This window comes from Podarcis gaigeae (assembly GCF_964106915.1).
Source record: "Podarcis gaigeae genome assembly, chromosome: 13".
NCBI classification, from domain to species: Eukaryota; Metazoa; Chordata; class Lepidosauria; order Squamata; family Lacertidae; genus Podarcis; species Podarcis gaigeae.
The window spans coordinates 29,906,118-29,925,927 of NC_139689.1; the positions used below are offsets into that span (position 1 = coordinate 29,906,118).

The 19,810-nt window shown below is 48.8% G+C and overlaps 1 protein-coding gene and 1 long non-coding RNA gene across 3 annotated transcripts; one reads left to right on the forward strand and one right to left on the reverse strand.

Moving 5' to 3' along the window:
* The first annotated feature begins 616 nt into the window (after positions 1–616).
* LOC310830713 lies at positions 617–5,648 on the forward strand. Its single transcript, XR_014557687.1, has 2 exons — positions 617–1,614; positions 1,654–5,648. It is a non-coding gene; the product is annotated as an uncharacterized lncRNA (long non-coding RNA).
* Positions 5,649–6,467: 819 nt separating this feature from the next.
* NR1D1 (nuclear receptor subfamily 1 group D member 1) lies at positions 6,468–19,101 on the reverse strand. Of its 2 annotated transcripts, XM_083710543.1 has the most exons (9): positions 18,705–19,101; positions 14,188–14,345; positions 12,488–12,841; positions 12,108–12,196; positions 11,161–11,305; positions 9,983–10,593; positions 8,469–8,654; positions 7,707–7,917; positions 6,468–6,938 (listed from the first exon to the last, which is right to left on the reverse strand). In XM_083710543.1, exons 3-9 carry the CDS (start codon positions 12,540–12,542, stop codon positions 6,739–6,741), a joined length of 1,497 nt encoding a protein of 498 aa, XP_083566669.1. In that variant the 5' UTR covers positions 12,543–12,841; positions 14,188–14,345; positions 18,705–19,101; the 3' UTR covers positions 6,468–6,738. The 2 variants fall into 2 exon arrangements, with proteins under 2 accessions (XP_083566669.1, XP_083566668.1); XM_083710542.1 differs by lacking the exon at positions 14,188–14,345.
* Positions 19,102–19,810: the final 709 nt, after the last annotated feature.

Consider the following 19,810-nt stretch of genomic DNA (forward strand, 5'->3'; position numbering starts at 1 on the left):
GTGTGTGTAATGTTTAAACAACTATAAAGATATGCCTGGTTAATTGGGCAGCAGAATTCATATTATTATTAAAACATTATCAGTACAAGTACTGATAAAATTTGCAAATAGGAAGCTGTTAGTAGGCATTCCCTTTTTCTCTCTCACTTGGGTAGGAATATATGTTCCAATATGGGGTCTGCTGTTGACATTTATGCCGTATCCCTAAAAACCTCTTGCTCCAGAAATAATTGCTCCCATGGTCTTTGTGCAATCACATATATGGGATCATCTGCACCTGTGTAGAGCAACATTTTGGAAATTTACAGAGCTTCATGTAGTGTTCTAGCCCCTGCACTCAAAAGCAGGGAAACCCCTTATGCTCCACTGACCCGAGGGCAGGGAGAACACTTCCTTCCCTCAGTTATTTCTCTTCAGCCTATTCCTCTTATTTTTCCACATTTCCAGCCCCCCCCAAAAAAAATCAGTGCAATGGGTAGACTAATCCAGTGTTTCCCAACCTTGTGCCTCCAGATGTTTTTGGCCTACAACTCCCATCATCCCTAGCTAGCAAGACCAGTGGTCAGGGATGATGGGAGTTGTAGGCCAAAAACATCTGGAGGCACAAGGTTGGATGAATTCAGTTTCTCGGGTTGTAGTCCCATGTATGTTACAGACTGTTCTTTTCCAAGTGGCCCAACCAAATGCCCTCAAAAATGGTTTGCACTGTAACTCCCACAATCCCAAGCCAGCAGACACTCCAAACAATGATCCCTCTTCTAAAGCCACCTTAAACTGTCTGATAAATTTGCCACCAGCCATAACTCTTGCAGCATCTAGAGAGGAAACAGGAGTGTGTAACATTTGCAAACATTTCCCCACAATTCATCATATTGGAAATGGGAGTTTTACTGCTGCCGTTGTGTTTGCTTAAAGCACACACACAAAAATGAACAGACAAACACAGGGCTTCTGCTAGGAGTGTTGTTGCTGTTGTTTGCAAAAATGATCTGCAGTATTTTGAGAGTCACAAGTGCTCTTAGGTTTCTCTTCAGTATGCAGCTACAGTGACCACATGCAAAAAGACCTGGGGTAGGAAAGGAAATTTTAGCCACAGCTTTTCCCACCCCACCAAAACAAAGCAGAACTCTTCAGTGCAGCTATTAAACGTAACAGATGCCCTCTCGTCCATTGCATCTGTTCCACCCTACATGCAGCAGCAACACTACTGTTTCCATGTGAGGACACACACATGCACAGTGCGCTCAGAACTTGTTTTGGGCATCAGAACTGCCATTTTGCTAGCCATGCTCCCAGCTCCAGCCTTCAGTTTTGTAACTCTGGAGGTTAACGTCCCTTCTGCTTTACCTTTTGCACGCAGGCGGAAATTCCAGCCAAAATCATGCATTGGAAGACTTGGCACTTTCTGCTGTTTTGCTGCTCCGTTATCAATCTTGAAAGGGTAACAAATCAACATTTTTTGGATCCCTGGTTCATCTTCTGTGGTCAAGCCTAAATCACCCAAGTACACAGAAAAGCAAGTGACAAGTAGCTGCTCTTTCATCAATTTACTCACCAATCTACCTCCTCCATTTGGAAAAGTCCCTCTACCCACCACTTCCTGTGTGTGTGTGTGTGCGCGCGTGCGCGCTCGCGCGCGTGTGTGTGTGTAAGCTTCCCCTTAGGGTCTGGTAGGAGGCAGCCCGTGACCCCCTTCTATGGGGCGGGGGGCTGCGCTCAACAAAGATGGCTTCCGTGCAAGTTTGTATCTGTTGTGCACCCTCTGGAAGTGCTCCAGAGGAGACCAAAGGCTTCCTTCCCTGTTGCCACCAGCACTTCACCAGGCAGGGCAGCAGAATGGGCATTCAGATGCCAAGGGGCTCTGCAGAGATCGCCTTGAGTCTTGAGCAAGCTTTGAATGCCATACGAGGGCCATCCATTGGCACAAATCCGCATTGTTTATTCATGTGGGAGCTTTATTACCCTGACTCTGTGTGGCATGCCTGTGTGTACGTGTGTCCCAAGTACATGAGGGCAGGATATGGCTGTGTGTGTTGTGTGAGCCCAGATGTGTCCATTTGTATGCAGTGGGCCAGATATCTGAACATGTACTTGAGAGGTGTGTGCATGTAAATAAATGCCCAAGCTTGGGAGTGGTGTGTGTATGCAACGTGTGTGTGTGTGTTTGCACACATTCAAGTATACCTCTTGCACATTTCTCCTTTCCCATCTGTGATTTTTGCCCCTGGACTGTGTGCCCTCATCCCTTGGATCCCATATTCCTGCCATGTGGGTTGACTGCAGCCAAGTGTGTGTGTGCATTCAGGGGGTTGTGAGTGCCAGGGCTCTGGTCTTTTCCGATGGTATGTTTGGTACAATTGTGACAGGCAGCGAGGTCTGTTTTCCAGGGTGCTCAAAAGGTGACTGCGAGTTGCTTCTGTGTTCAAGTCCCTGGTTGTCTGGTTTGTATGTTTTTTGCCTAAGGCTTCCTATCCTGTGTGAGCATCAAAACAACCTCTGTACTTCTTCTTAAAACACTCCTGTCGTTTCCCCCTCACCTCTCCCATCTGATCTCACTTGTTTACCACCTTGTCAGAGGGGCTGAAGCACTTGCTATTCACCATTCCAGCTCTATCCCATCTTGACCCCGTCAGCCCCCCCTGCCCCTCATCCCCCTTCTTTCTGGAGGCCTTAATGCTATTCCTTTACCAGCCAGCAGGGGCGCACTTTCATACATCAAGCTGTGTATAGTCTGGTCTGTATCCTGTAAATCTTGTACATATTTTATATATATAGCCCGTCTAGGCAAAGATCTCTATGTCTATGGAGGCGTGACGGGGAGCCTGTTTGCTCTCGTGTCAACAAGCCTGCAAAAGCAGCTAAAGACACCCCTGATTATCAGGAAGGGAGAAGGGGGCAGGGTATTAATTCTTCATTGCCTTATACCAAATAATGAAGTTTCCTTGCAAAGTAATATTTTGATCTCTCCAACACTCACTGCGCATATCCAGCTACAGGAACTGGGAAACTCCATACCGGGGGCGGGGTGTGTGTGGATTTTAGAGCCCTGAGAAAATAATGGTCGACATCCGTTCTGTCTTGGAGCAGAATCCTGGTGCAAATGTCTATGTTGGGGGTGTCTGTGCACATGTGCTCGATTGCACCTATAATGTGTGTGTGTGTGTGTATATATATATATATACATATACATATATATATAAATATAGTTCTATTAACCGTGTGTTACTAAACATGCGCAGATTCCCTATGCATACAAAGCGTTAACCCCCCCTGTGCACTTTGCACGATCTCGTGCCACGCAACACACATGCACAAACTGCTGCCCGTAACCCCCCCCCCAAAAAAAAATTGGTTTGGGTAGGGGGAAGAGATAACAGCCATCCATCTTTTAGCCCAATGGACTCCCCTTCATTCATTCTCCTCTTCTGTTGATGGGGATCTCTACCCCTTTGAGGCTCCGAGAGGCACTGCTCCTAGTGGAAGCAGACGTTTGTGATTTCTGCATAGCCCCTGGTGCCGTAACCCTACTGTAGTTGGGTTTTACCTGCTCGGCAGCCTGAACTCATTTGGGTGACCTGTTTGACTACCTTCATCGCTTTGAGTAACTTGGCAAACTTGCCCTGTCCCATCGGTCTTTTCCTTTAAGAATGCCCTGTCTCAATCCCTTGAACATTTAAAGAAGAGTGAGTGATTTAACACCATGTTTTGTGGCAGAGAGAGATGAAAGACAGGTTTCCCAAACCTGGGTCTCCAGCTGTTTTGAGACTACAATTCCCATCATCCCTGACCACTGGTCTTGCTAGCTAAGGGGTGATGGGAGTTGTAGTCCAAAAACAGCTGGAGACCCAAGTTTGGGAAACGCTGACCTAAGACCTAGTTCGTTCATATATACATATATATATATATATATATATATATATATATATATATATATATATCATCATTTGTTTGCCAGTGGCAAGAGAGGGGGAGATCTGCATGTGAATGAGCAAACTCAGATTATCCCTAGAGCTACAACTCTCACGGTCACTTGACCCCACTTCAAACTTTGTCTGCGGACTCTATCCACACACACAGTTAAGCCAGCCAACTCATCCAGCCGTTCCCCAGAAAAGAGAAAAAAGGGGGCAGGTACACCAAGACTCCTTCAGGGGGGTTACTCAGGTTTTGAGGCAGTGGCATGGTAGCCAAAGAAAACCTTTCCACCCTGGGCATCTCCTTGGCTCTAGCTATTGAGGCCAATCTCTGGGCGAGGCAAACATCCCTCCGTAAGAACAACCAGTGTCGCTGACATCAGTGACCCCCCTCCCCTTCCCCCTCAAAAAATGCCTCTGAAAGGGAAGTAGATAGCTTTTGCATACTTAAGTTTAAAAGGGGATGGGTGGAATCTGCACATTTTGAGTTTGTACCAGGGATATATGCAAGGCACCCCCATCAAAATGGGAGTTCTCTGAAGTTTCTGCGGTGCACCAAAACTCCCTACAGAGGGCATCATGAAACATCTCGTAATGGCTGCCGGGGCAAGATGGCGCTTGTGCCTCAACCCAACTCTTGGAGGAAGAGAACTCAGGGTTCATCCCATCTCATAACACCCAGTCCCCCTCAGGTGCCACTCATATACCATCATGCCAGTCCTTTCCTATCTTGCCAGGGGAAAGCAGCAAACAGCACGGCTGCTCTCCTACTCCTCTGGCGGCTGCCAGGCTGCATCTTTGCTGATGGATGTCTAACCTGTCTTGAGACGCTCAAGGCCTTTGTAGCAGGAGGTTTTGCTCCTCCAGGGGAGTAACACCCCACCATCATGTCCTCTGCCTCCCAGGCACTTGACGACTGTGACAATTTGTGGGGTTAGGAGCCAGTTTTCCCCACACCAGAGGCCTATTCAAGGGGGGAGGAGGAGAGACAAGACTTTTCCTGTACCACTTCTCAGTATTCCTTTTGTCAAGTACATACCTCATATAGTTCCTGCCGATGGTACCCTACGGATCTTTTCTGCGCCTCCCCCTGCCCCACCGGATTCTCATTGGTTCTGCAAGGATATTAACTCCAGGAGTTGCAATGACAGATTCAGACAAGAAGGTTTAGGGAGGAGAGGAAGTGAGTTTCCATTAAAGGGGGCACCCCCTCATATACTATGCATTGTGGTTTTTCCCCCTCACAGTCCAGAGCAGGGAAAGAAACTGTGAGCAGGGAGTTATTAGTGAATGTACGTTTGGGACATGGGGTTTTCAGTGTGTTTCAGAACGGGTGTTGGGTTGGGGGAGTCCGAGGGAGGGGAAAACCTGGTGGGGAAAATTGTGTCTCCCTCCACCTCATCTTTATTCCCTCTCCCTTCCCCTTTCTTCTTTTTTTTTTGTGTCTGGGTAGCAGGAAGCTGCTGATGTAAAAAAAAAAAATACGACAATCACGATTTGTCTGTGACGTGCGATTTTGGAAAAAAGAAAAAAAAAACCCTGAAAAGTCTGGGGCGGGGAAAACAAACAAACCCTTTTTTGTGTTTTTGGTCAGGATTTTAAAGAAAGATATTTTTATGGTAATTGTCGCTGGTCTATTTTACTATATATTTATGTAATAAATATATGATTAAAAAAACAAACAAACCTACCCTTAAAAAAAAGACAAAAAAAAACCAACCCTCACAGCCCCAACTGGTTTTTGGTGTCTCATTTATGGTGAGTAGCGATGGGCAAAATATTTATTCTTTAACTATCAAAACACAGAAGAATGTGGAGCTTGCTTGATATTTCTGTTTTGCAGGTAAAAATCGTGGGAGCCTTTGTTCTCAAGGCTTTCCCCCCTCCCCTCCCAATTCACCATTTTAGTCATTAAAGCCCCCACACCTAAAAGGTCAGTAGAAACCCCTTTTTTGCTAAACAAAAAACCACCACCCTCACCAAAGCAAAATAGCATCAACACATTTTAGGGGTGGGGGGTGGGAAGATGGGTTCCATACTGATGACATGTGTAAGTGCTTCACATTATTGAAAAAACAGGCTGAAGGTAGATTGGCCGGTTTCAGGGGATTTAAAACAAAAAGATTTGAAAGAGGGTGTGAAAGATGTATGTAATGTAGATGGTCTTCCTCTTTTTCACCTGGTAACAAGGCCTTTCAGCTGGGAGGCTGTAGTGTTTCAAAAACTGGTTTGACCAGAGGTAGGAGTAGGACAAAATATGTGGGTGCCACACCAATGGAAACATATGGTTTTCCCTTAAACCGCCATCTTGCCATACTTAACCCCTGGCAAAATAAGTGAGACAGGACAGCCACCATTTTAAGCACCACAATTCACTTCTGGCTTGCAGGGGGCAGCCAATGTCTCCCTTGTGTACAGAGCTCCAATCGTCGCCTCTCTCTAGCCGCGGCGACTGGTTAACCCCAAACCTCCACCAAACCTTCCCTCCCGATTCAGGAGAAGAGCGGGGGCAGACACACAAGGCGAACTCGGGAAGAACGTGGATCCAGGCCATTTTGGTTTTCAATATATTATTCCCCTGTGGCCAGTGCCACAGCAGGGAAGAATGCCGGTTCTATTCACACAACTCCAATATACAGAGAGATATTTACAAAAGGCGGCTTGAGCCGCTTGCTTCTGAGCAGGTGGGGACAGCAGCTCCTATGTCGGTATAAATATAGTTTGCTGGGTCCAGGCCCAGAGAGCAGTCTGGTTAGTGCAACAACGCAGGGAGGTCAAGACAAGAGGGTGGTCCAGTAGTTATGTGCAAGGTCCTCCCTGTCTTCTACTGAGCATCAATGCGGAAGGAGAGCAGCTTCTCAGAGTGCATGTTGTTGAGGGTGCGCAGGTCGGGAAGCTTCAGCAGCAGCTTGGTGAAACGAGACGTTTCCTGGGGGTGGTTTTTGAGGACGAGGGCTCTCAGGGCACGGATAAGCATCTCCTGCAGCTGCTCCACTGATCCTGGGTTCTCAATGCCTGAACGATCTGCACAAGAGAGGAACGGGCAGTCAGTAACATGTAAAGAGCAGCGTGCCCAGCACAACAGACACACCTGCCTGGTTTTCAGGTCTCTGATCTATCAAACTACGTTTTCAGCCTCCCACAAGGTCACAGATTGCCTGGAGCCCAAGGAGCAGTGGTGCCAAAACCTGACATGTAAAAGATCCCAATCTCCTCGGAGCTCTGAATTATTTTTATTAAGAATTGTTCTCTCTTAAAGCACCACCACTGTTCATAGCATTTTGCAAGGTAACATGAGGAAAAAGAGACAGATCCCCACTTCAAGGAGTTTATACTCCCAAGTTTGAACAATGGGGAAACGAGGAGCTGAGGCAAAGGTGTCAGAGGAGAAATATGAAGATATGTAGTTAATTTAGGGGTTTGCTGTGGTTGCAGGGTGTTGGTGTTTCAAGGGTGGAAGTTCAGACTAAGGCAATAAGATGAAGGCTTCAAGGAAAGGAAGATTTCCAAAGGAGGAAGCAGGGAGAGCAAGGGAGACTACTGTGGATATCCTGGGAGAAGGTGCCAGGCATAAGGAGCAGAAAGGGGGAAAGGTGTTGAATTGTGTAGGTGTGTGCCTGGGTAGCCAAGGATGGTAGAGTAGGAGGCTTGAAGACCTTAGGACACAGGTGAAACAAGGACAGAAAAACACAATGGATGGGTGTGACTGGAGAGCTTCGAGGAAAGGTAAGGACAAGGAAGCTTGTGATCCATGACTGCGATTCCCGCCTGCTCATGCCCAAGGACACCCACCTGCAGAGATCAGCACCACAGCCGTGAAGAGGCCAAGCTCTTCTTCAGAGAGTCCCAAGGCTCCAAGCTTCTCGCTGAACTCGAACATGGATGTCAGCAGGTCGCCCATCCCCATCCCCCACAGCTCCTCAAGGCTGTACTTGGTGCGACTCATGAATGTCACTGTCTGTTCCTTAATGTTGAAGAGGGATGCAAACCGAACCATCAGCACCTGGGGAAATGGCAGGAGAGACCTGTTAGAATACATCTGTGCCCACACAACACAGTCAAATGCCATCTGTATTCTTCCGAGTAAAAATGCACTCTAGCTTTGAAAGAAGTGGGACTTTCTCTGAGAGAACTTAGTTAGGTTCAACTGCAAGGTTGTTATTTTTCTTCTTAAGAACCAAAACAAACTGACACGTTCTCAGAAGGATTTTCACTTTTTCCCTTTGGGGTTTTTGAGTATGTCTGGGATCCAGCCTCCCAAAAGCAGATTACACCCCTTTAATTACTCCTAATGTCTTTATATTTCAAAATGACGCCAGCAAATAATGTACTTCATGCATTCTCATTATTATAGATGGATAAATAAGGGTGTAGACTTGAGTTTCGGGATTTTAAAACAATCATGTCTCCCCATTATTTTCACCAGTCTGCAGAATTAACCAATATTTAATGGATAAATATTATTCTCCCACTTTTATCAGCCTTTCCTACATACATAAAATCGGTAGCTGTTAACTAGCAAGGGTCTGAAGTAGTGGATGGAGATAATCCTACCTCAAATGTGCCAGCTTTGAGTAAGGAGACCTGGTCATGCTGCGTGAGCTCCCGGAAACCAGGGATGTGCTTTGCAAATTCCACAACTTCTCGTACAGCAGGTGTGAAGCTCATGGAGAAATCTTCCCAAATCTCCTGGCCTGTACGGCCACTGCGACCATGTGGGTGACAATTCATAGGACACGCCTGTTGGGATGCGGAAAAAATGAGACATGTTAGATGAAGAGTAGAGGGCTGGAATCAGAGTCAATGGAACCAGTTGCAAGCCCACATAATCACTGAGAATTGAGGACCCTTTGCCAATCTGTTGCCTTCCAATGCTTTGTAATATAAGTCCTATTAGCCCCAGGGAGTTTTAGTCCAGGTTAACAGGTGGAATAGAAGCTTCTAAACTTCCTTCTTTTGCTGCTCCTGTGCATTTGATGCCACTACCCCCAGCCATAAGGAATGAGGTGTTCCTTTGCAGAATAGCCAGACAGACTGAGCTAATACTGACTTCTAGCCTGACAATACATAGGAGTTAAGTTTCATACATGAAACTCCATAATCTAACTGCAGTAGTTAACATCCCACCCATTGAAAACAGACTAAAAGAGAATACCACCAGGTTGACTTTTCAAGTCAGGATTGAGTCCAACACTACCTGAGCTAAGAAAATACTTCTTGTAGGCTAAGTCTTCGCTTTAAAGCAGGAACAGAAGACCTGTGGCCCTCCAGATCCTGTTGGGACTACAACCCCCACAATCCTGGGCTATTGGCCATGCTAGCTGGAGCTGATGGGAGTTGGAGTTCAACAACATCTGGAGGCGCCACAGGTTCCCTACGCCTGGCTGCTGAAGACTTCCTGACTGATATTCCTTCATTAATAGACTGAATTTTCACATGCATAAACATAAATGAAGGTACAGTGAAATGTTGAACATATTATTAAGAAATATTGATTGCTTTTCACTGAAAGCTCCAAGATATACATGATGGAACGTGGCTGAGAAAAAGCTCATTTTGTGAGCCAAAGAATGTAAGAGATACAAAATATGTACAAGGAGCCACCTATCCCTGAATAACGCAAGTAGCACAGGCCTAACCCAACTGTGACTCAGGTGGCAGGTTAAAATCAGGGCTTTCATCAGCCGGAACTCTCCAGAACTCGGTTCCGGCACCTTTCAGGTGGGAGCCATGGTCCTTATAAGAGAAAAAGGGAGGTGTTCGTGGCAAGTTCCGGCACCCCTTTTCCTAGAAAAATGGCACTGGTTAAAATATATCCAAATGGCTGAGATGGTGGTGGTGAATATCCAAAATCGTAGCAATACAGTGGCTACGACTAGTGAAGCTCCTGGTTCAAATCTCATCTGATTTGCTTCAGGCAAAAGCCAGGGGTTTTCCTTCTCGGATATTAAAACAAGCTGGCTATATAATAGCTAGAGAAAAGGCAGCTGGAGGCTGAACTGGATAAGCCTTGGCTGGCAAACGAGAGAGCACCTTGTGGGGTGCCGTGAGGAGGATGCGACACTCACCAAGAGGATATCTCTGGGCTCGCCTTGCTGGGGGCAGCCTTGGCCGACTGAGGGATCTGTCTCCCCGGAGGGGTAGCCGGAGGGGCAAAACCGATGGCCGTTCATGTTGTTCTGGTGGCATGTGTTGCTTGGGACGGAGCCAGAGTTCCAGTTGTCATTTTGGTGGCAGGGCCCGTTGCCGTGGTAGCCACTGGACAGCCAGTTGCTCTCCCAACTCAGAGAGTTCTCGCTCCCCGCGGGAGCCAGGGGCCCTGCGGCCAGTTTGTCGTGGGCATAAACAAAAATCTCCTTGTGGGCCTTGGACACCTGCGAGATGACGTCTTCCATGACTTCACCGGGGCTCGGGGAGCGGGGCGGCGTCAGCTGCTGGGAGAACTGGGCGAAGCAAGGAGATGGCTGGGGAGGCGAGGCCGCGTGCTGCTGTGGGGATCGTGGCGCCAGCTGCGGCTGGTGGCACAGAAGGGGGCTGGCGGGCTGCTGGTGCCCCGTCGACAAGCCCTCGGGCTGGCACTGTGCACTGAGCTGGTTGTTAGCCATGTTGTTCATAGCGCTCTGCATCTCCGCCAGCATGCGTTGTTTCTCGCGCTTGGGGATGCGGCCGAAACGGACAGCTGTAGGGGGGAAAAAAGGGGGGGTGTCAAGGGTCAGTACGGCACCTGAGGATATCACGTTTCCAAGCACAATTCAAAGTGCTGGTGCTGACCTTTAAAAACCCCTATATGGCCTCAGCCCAGTATACTTGAAGGAGTTTTTCCACCCCCATCGTTCAGCCCGGACACTGAGGTCCAGCACCAAGGGCCTTCTGGTGGTTCCCTCCCTGCAAGAAGTGAAACTAAAGGGAACCAGGCAGAGGGCCTTCTTGGTAGTGGCGCCCGCCGTGTGAAACGCCCTCCCACCAGATGTCAAGGCAATAAACAACTATCTGACTTTTAGCAGACATCCGAAGGCGGCCCTGTACAGGGAAGTTTTTAACAGTTGATGTTTTATTGTGTGTTTAATTGTGTGTTGGGAGCCACCCAGAGTGGCTGGAGCAATCGAATCAGATGGGCATCATATAAATAATATTAAATTATCATTATTATTGTTATTATTCCACAAAGCAGAATCCTAACGAAACAAAGCCTGCAAGGGGTAAATAAAAAGTCAAATCTCCAACCCTCGCATGGCAGGGAACTCACCATCACGAGACATGCCAACTCCCAGACACTTCTTGAAGCGGCACTGCTGGCAACGATTCCGGTTGATGCGGACAATGTTGCAGGTTTCGTTCTTTAGGCACTTTTTGTATTGGATGTTTTGCTGAATGCTGCGCCGGAAGAAACCCTGACAAAGAGGGAGAGAGAGCAAATTAGCACCTAGGCCTGACGAGCGAGCAGCTGTACCCAAACCCAAACCGAGAGCGGCTGCTTTTCAGCCCAGTTCCCTTGAGGCTGTGAGCTGGAGGTTGAGGACTTGAACTGGAAGCAGAACCAGCAGAAGGCGACTGCTCATCCACTGAGCAGGCAAGGGCAGAGAAGGCCGGGCTCCCAGTTTTAGTTATATTAGGCCCATCTGGCCAGCCCAGAGGCATGGTAAACAACTGGCAACCACAGAGGAAGGGCCCCAGCATGCAGAAGGCCCCAATCTCAAGCCCTGGCATCTCCAGGTAATGCTAACCCTGGAGAGCTGCTGCCAGTCTGTGTAGACAATACTGGATAGATGGACCAATGACTGTGACTCTGTATAAGGCAGCTTCCTATGTTCCCAGAGGCCAATGCAGCCCACTTCCATTCGCTTCTGAACCTGAGGAGCGTTCTGAGGCCTGAAAAGACATAGTCCGAAGGGGTGCTAGCTCAAGCAGCAGAGGAACAGTCTTTGCAGGCCAGTGGCTGCATGCTGCTGTAGTCCCTACTGGTCAGGGCGGTGGTGCAACCACCTGAGCTGGCTTGCTCTCCCAGCACAAGGCTGTGTTGCAGGGCTTAAATCCCCGTCTCCCACATCTCACTTAAGCTCCACTGCCCCGTACCAGCGTGGGAAAATGAGGGTTTCTTCTGTGTGGAGCTGCAAAATATCTTGGCGGTGGGCCTCGATCCAACCCCTTCCAGCTTTCGTCAGCCAAATAAAAAGGCCAGAGAGAGATGCTCACCTTGCAGCCTTCGCAAGCATGGACACCGTAATGGAACCCAGATGCCACATCTCCGCAGACTTTACACAAGAGGACCATCCCATTCAGCTCTGGAAGGAGAAAAGAGGAAGAGGGGCTGTGAGACTCCATACCCAAAGGCTGGATTTTTTTGGCTGCTTGGTTGCTACTCCCCAACAACCCTTTGGGGGAAAAAACCCTTGAGGCCTACAGTGCAGCCTTTGAAGAACCCAGGAGGAATTGTGGCTGGCAGAAAGGGCCAAACTGACCCGGGGAAGGTAGGCCTGGAGTTTGGGCTTGGACTAAATCTGCTGGCATAGTTGGCTGGATCCGCAAACACCCCAGGGCTTCCCACCCGTGCCCAACTTCGCATCCGCACTCACTTGTGATGCTGCTGCTGGTGCTTTTGGCAGGGGAGATGCGCCTCCCGTCATCCATGGCCACTTGCAGCCCCACAGGGGAGCCTCCAGAGCTGTAGGAAGAGGATGATGACGACGAAGAGGAGGAGGAGGAGGAGGAAGGGGAAGCATCATCCCGGAGCCCAGTGGAGCTGGTCCCATACAGGCGCCCCGAGTCTTGCACCAGAGACCCGGTGGGCGAAGGTGGGAAGTAGCTGGGAAAGGCGGGTTGCGAGGACAGCTGGCAGCTGCCGTTGGAGCTGTCGCTGCCACACAGAGAGACGGGGCTGGTGCGGCTTGGAGAAGACCCGTTGGAGCCAATGTAGCTGATGACGCCACCTGCAGAGGGTTAAAAAAAGGAAGAGGGTTGAGAATCCCACCTCACTACAGCCATCGGTGTCCAGCTGCCCCAACTGATTGTTTGTGTTGCGCAACTTGAAGACATCATGTTGGAAACCTCGAGTTTCCTTTAAAGAAGAGCAAGTATCTGGACCTCACTGTGGCGGATGATATCCTGACCACACAGCTGCACCCTAAAGAGGCATTTGCAAAGGCAAGCAGATGTTTTGGTAGCCAAGAAAGGCAGCAGGTTTCAACCGGGGCAAAGTAGAACGAGAGAGAGAGAGGGGCTCTGACAACCTTCCTATGTTGTAACCAAGTTAGGTCTGTTGTGTTTTGAAACTGTGAATCCCTAGAGGGGTACAGCATTGGAAAAAAGGGAGTCTGGAGTAGTTGGATGCTTTGTACAGTTCTGGTTGTCTCCGAAAAGAAAGAAGACTACGGCAAAGCTAGGAAAGTATTGTTTTTTTAAGGGCTGCAAAGCACTAGAAGTTGTAACTGCATTAAAAAGAACAGAGCCCATCTGCAGGCTTGCGCTCTAAGAGAAAAACAAGACCATTGCAAAGGCAGAAGGGAAGCAGGGAGAGAAGAGGCAGGAATCAGAAGTGGGAGGCTGGGGAGAGCGCAAAGAAATGGGGCCCAGAGCAGCTGAAGAAAGGTTTGGGCATTTGGGGGCCTTTTATTTTAAGCTTTGTAAAAAGGACTACTAAAGTGGGAGATGGCAGAAGGTTATAAAATTAGGAGCAGGGTAGAGAGGAGAAAAGTTTTCTCCCATAATGCTAACAGAGAGCAAATGTGATGTAAGTATTGCTTCAGAGAGCAACTACTCAGGCTAGTGAGCCAAGCTCCATGATGCAGAGATAGCACAGCAAACATAAATCCAGCACATTTGAGCTAAAATTCATTTCCTGTTCCAAATATAGGATTTCTTTTTTTAAAAAACTTTTTTTTGCAGGAACAGTACCACAGCTACCCTTCCCCGAGTCAAATGCACTAGGTGATATTCCATAAGAAAACCTTCTAACTGCATTGCTGGATCAAACCAAGGTGTTTCTAGTCCTGCACTCTATTTCCTAGCAAGTACTCCCGAGAGAGACCCCATTTGCTCTCCACATTGTGGCCTTATATGCAAAGGGGTGCTGTCTCCAACCATGGACAAAAGGGAGGTGGTAATTTACTGTGAACATGTGAGTTCTCAAAGGCACAAGATGGGAGAGGGGAAACCCTGGAACACTAGAGGAGTGATAGGTTAGGGGTGAAAGTAAACCTACTTGTGAGCAAAACACGACAGAGAGCGAGAACAAAGCTGCCCCGGTATGTGGGAGCTGACTCTTCCCAGCACACACCTGATAAAAGGTTTGCAAAGTCCAACCCCACATTACTGGCCAGTTTCAAGCTCTGAGCTGGTCTTGCCAAAATTCTTCCCTTGCAATCCAGCTCTCTCTCTCTCTCTCTCTCTCTCTCTCTCTCTCCCAGCTTTCAGTTGTTGACCTACATCTCAGAGCTGCAAAAGGAAAAAACACCAAGTGAGTGATGCAGCGAGTGGAGAGGGAGGGAGGAAGGCGTGCGGCCAAGAAATTGTTGAAAATTGGGTGGAAGCCAAAAAAGCCATCATACACCCGACCCTGGAAGCTGGGGGGAAGTGTGTAAGCTGGGAAGGGCCGAATACTCCAGCCTGGAGATGGCTTGGGTTTTTGTTTTTTTTCTACAGAAGAACTACCACTGCTCCAGGCTTTGTAGCTGGGCTACATGCCAGTGGCCAAAGTGCTGTAGGAAAAGCCTCAAGCAAAGTAAAAACAAAGCCATCCGTGCCAGAGGGATTATAAACAAGATCACGTGTGGAAGCCACGTTCAGTGCCCAGGCAGGCCTTTAACAACAAGCAGGGAGCCTTTATCTTGTTGACTGGTTACCACCAGCTAATGACCTTCCTTGCGTGTGGCCCAAACACCTGGGACTGGTTGCTTAGCAGACATTAAAAGGAATCAGGACAAATAAAGCTGTAAATGGAGTTTCTCCCTTTCCCCCTTCTCAGGGATAGGAAATAGAGCTGGATAATGATCCAAGTCAATTTCTGCCAGCAATCCAAACAGTACACACACACACCCAAGAGAAGTGAACAAAGGATAAGCAATTGATTAAAATTAAAATTTAGCAGCCATGCTTTGGATGGAGCTCTTGTCCTGTGGGACCACAAATCCCCTTCTACCACTTTTCGCTAAGGGTCCAGGACAAGCTGCTCAGGTCAAACACTTGTGATTACCGCCTTGCTCTTCTGCACACAGGAGAACTTTGCAATCCTGCCAAAATTAGGGCAAAGCTGGAGCTCAGTGACAAAGCGCCAACAGATGTGCCAGAAGCAACTCCACTCACTTTGGTGCCTATTCTAATCCCGTGCCGTTCATACATCTCCCAATATATCTCAAATACTGTGCAACAGCTTATTAAAAGCAGGCTGTCCTTTCCTCTGTATAACAAACACTTAACCAGGAGAATCATCAAGGGCAAATAAGGGTAGGGATATTTCAAGCAGGCACCTTGATTTGAACTTGGGGTGCAGAGGCCCAAGAGCCAGCCCAACATCTGGCTTGCTAGGGAAGCAGTCTGGGTTTTGAGCATGCGGCCCTTGCACGTGACCTTGTTAGTAATCTCTTCCTCAATGCTGATGATGGCGGTTGTTTTTCTTCCTTACTAGTAGCCTCTCCTAGATTACTTCACTTTCCTTCTTTTAAAAGGCGAGAAGCAGAGTTTCCAAATCGAGCAATTCAGGATGGGAAGGGTGGCGCAGGGAATCCTGCGAAGGAGGAAGGTATGCAAGTCTTGCCGCCTTCTTCCCTCCCGGCTTGGAGTCCCTAGCTTCCGTGCGGCTATTAAATGCAGGTTGCGTCAGGGAAATGACTGCCCCAAGTGGGTCAGGGAGGATAAATAGAACTTGCTAGAAGGCACAGCGGGGGTGGAAGTTATGTGCGGACCAAGTTGGCAATCTTCCAGATGGGCGTGAAAAAAAAGGGAAAGGCATATCTCGTCCGTTTGCAATGTGTCTTGTCAGTCTTCTCAAGGCAAGGAGCCAGGAGTGGCTGGAGACACATGTGGCATCACTAAGCACACGTGGTCCTTGACACAAGGCCACATGCTACCCGTTTGCTCACCCCAAAGGGGAGGACACCTGATGCAAAAGGGGGGCAGGGGGGAAACCTGCAGCAAAAGTAGCACTGAAGGTCTATATGCAAGCACCACCAAAAATAAAATTAGGCTGAGCTCAAAACCAACAAGGTCAATCAAAGGGAAAGGGATTTCCATCACCCAGATCCCTGAACCACCTTGGGCCCACTAACTTACTAACCCAGCAATGGAATCAAAACTAACATGGTAGGTGTACATACAAACCATATCCACAAGAGATGGAAAAAAACAAGCCCCTAGATCTTAAAAACAAACATACCCTTAAAACCCACGCAATGCAGGTTGCTATTCTATGAGGTCTTATTTGGGGGGAATGACACACTGAACTCACTGGGACTTATTTCTGAATAAATATGCTTAGAACTGGGCAGAATGGCAATCAAGCCACATGGCTCTGGGAGACTTTCCCATCTTCTAACATAGGCAACTCCCGACCCCTCAAATCCTACCCCACTTGAAAGTGTTGAAACCCCAAACACCAGATCTTTAAAAAGGAATTATCCCACTGCTAACCCACAGCAAATGCGGAAAGCCTTTTCTCATTCCTAAACACTTTCTCCTTTAAGGGAACCTTAAGACCTTATTATTGGATTAGACAAATACCATTCACTTAAACCACCCAGGGTGCATTTTATTACATAGTTCCATTGTTAATACTTAATCAGTATCTACATCTAACAGAAATACAAATGTAGTATACACCAAAGCAAAGACCACAGGGAAAAAAATATTTGTGCCACCCAGTCTTTAAAATACTGGAAGCTTTTGTGTCCCCCACTATTCCTCCTCAGGCTGGAATGACTCCTCTGTAACTAGAACATTTATTTCCAGCATTTAAACACTAGTTAAAGAACATAAAGGTGGGGTTTTGGTATTTTTGTTACTTCCCTATTTTCTATCCAATGCTGTGAAAACACATGTGCACCAATAAATATTGCCTGCTTTCCACCACAAAAGAAAGACACTCTGTATATGCACTGAGGCAAACTGTTTGGGGCACAAATGGAAGGCAATCTGCACATGCACTAAGGAACACGTGACCTTACACGGTTTCCTTTTTCTTTTTCCTGAGAAAACTTTACGCTTTAATTGGCCGGGTGCAAGGCTGCAAGCTTTGCTGCCACTGAGCAAGCAGTAGCAAAGTGATCTGGCAGATGGCCGTCCAAACAGTAAGAGAAGCCTGATTTTTCCAGCCAAAGACGACACGCCAGGACGCAAAGACTGGTGAACGTGAGGGATTCGCCCACTCGGTTCTCATGCTCCGTTAAGTTGCCCGTCCAAGACTTTCGCACTCCCAAAAGACCCATGAGGGTTACCTCCCGAAAGCTGAATAACTAGGAAGCGAGATGGGAAGGCTGGCAAGTCGGCCAGTTCACCTCCACGTGTCCCACTTGCACGTTGCCCGCTTCTATCCCGGCTTCACCCATCACGCTTTGCCCCGCCCCCTGCCCTCCCATTGGTTCCCATTTCCCCTCCCTGGCAAGGGATGGTCCATCCTTCAGCCGCGCCCTCTACGGCGAACTCGGAACGTTCGAGCTTCCCGGATGGTGACGTAGCTCCAGGGGAGGCGTATCTAATGAGCTAATGGGGCGAGCTCAGCCAATGGGAGGCGACCGGAGGCGGGGCCGATAGGGAAAACAAACGTTGCACGTGGCTGAGCCGGGTAAGGGGACACGTGAGAGGATGAATGGGAAAGCTTGAAGGGGGAATCCCAGGAAGGGTGGGATTCCGAAGCGGGGTGCGGGTGCTAGTAGTGTGACTCCAAAGCCGTGGGGGTGGGGGGGGGGAGAGAGAAATCCCTATAACCAATAAGGGATCATCAATTTGGAGGGGGGGGGGCAATATCAAAAGGAGATCTCCGGGCATCCCTTCCCCTTCCGAGGCTTCCTCCCAAGAAAACACTAGGTATGTGATGCTCACAGTGGAAGCAAGGCAGCCCCGATCCTCTCTCCCTACAACTGCCCTAATCCCACCCTCCCCAAAGGACAAGGTAGGGCGTCGCCTGCCGCTACTGGTAGCCCGGGCAAGACATTTGACTCTGCTCCCTCCCCCCACAAGGAGAAGGAAGGTTGACCTCTTTCCCTGAAACTGACACCTATAACTCCTTTCCCTTGCTCCCCTTGTCACCGATCCACCCTCCCCCAGGAGGAAACTACAGCAGAATGATGAGAAATCAACCTTTCCTAATTGGGTTGGGGGGGGTGAAATAGAGGAGTCTGATGGGCTAAAAGAACGGGGGCAGGTAATAGGGGCACTCTTGTTCTCCCAATTCCAAAACCCAGCACCTCTCTTCCTTGTGATTTGGGGGGGTGCATTCAGGCAGGATCCTGAATGCTACATACAGTATGAGACTCGAAGGTTGTTTGCACACTTCGTATCTCTATATCAGCAATTGCGGTATTTAGGGTGGGGAGATACGCTGCTTAGGAACTCAATGCCGCCGCCGCCACCACCCCAACTCCAGCAGACGCCCCACGAATAGCTGCAGGAGCGCTGGGTAGCAGGAGGACTGCTCCCTTCACTGCAGGTGCACGCGAAAGAGGCTGAAGCGCCAGACCTCTGCGACGGGAGGTCACCGCGAAGGGGAGGCTATGGGGCAAGTTTTAGGAGGGAGAATAGCATTGCATGACCCGTTCCCTCAAGACAGGGTCAGCCTCAAGAAGCCAGCCGCGAGAGGCTTACCTGGGGCGTTGTTGTTCGTATCCAAAGTGGCCATCCTGTTCAGTTGACAGCCGTCATTCATGTCGAGAGAAGAAGCGAGCCGAGATTCCGTAGGCGAGGAAGGAGCGAGGGGGAGCGAGAGGCTGCCCCTTTCTCCTCCTCGGACTTCTTCTGGTCCCCCCAAAGTTATTCTGCAAAAGCGGCTGGGAACCCAGTCAGCTTGCACTGAACGCTGGTGGGAATGCGCCCTTTTAAAAATTGCCTTTAAAAGATTATATTTGCACTGAGAGCCGCAGTGCAAAAGTCGAAAGAGCGCGAGAGCGGCTGAGTCTGTGGGATACCTCGCAGCAGCCCGGGAGCTCCACTCTGCTGCTGCCTCTCCCTTTGCCTGCAAAATTTTACTCTGCCAGGCTTCACTCACTCCCTGGTCTCCCTCTCTGCCTGCGGCTGCGCAGATGCCAGCACGCGGCACTGGAGCATCCACCATGTGACTCCTAGGGAGAGCCTCGTGCCCCAGTGACACACTTTTTGCTGCTGCAGCAGCCGCCACAGCAGGCACATTGCGCTCGGCTTCTTCGCTAGAGCGCAAGGGTTGCCGGGAGTTGTAGTTCGCATGGACAGAGTCTTGCCTCCCCCCCCCCCCGCTTTATGCGCGTGCGTGCGGGTATCTCTCTGTGTCTGCTGCATTCCTAAGGAGTGACTTCTCTCTCTCTCTCTCTCTCTCAGCTTTCCCTGAGAGATCAAAAGAGGTTGAGGCTTAAAACACACACAGAGGAAGGGGTGGGGGAATATCCCTGAAAAACGTGATGCTTTAACGTGATGTTTGGAAAGAACCTAGTTCCTTTTGAGCCACAGCTGGCTGCCAATTTAGAGCTTGGCAAAGGGTCGTGCAGGAACGGGAAAGAGGCGGGGGTGGGGAAAAGAAAGATTCAGTGTTTTTCAAAATAAGAGTGGATTCCCTCCAAGGGGAGCCAATAATTATCCCTCAATTCCTTCCAAACTCTCTCCCCCCCCGTCACCGCCCCCACCCCACTTTGGAACTCATTATTCTCTCCAATATAGAGAACCTATCTAAGTTTTCAAGCTGGTAGGTTTTTAAAAATGCAAACAAACCAGCCATTATATAG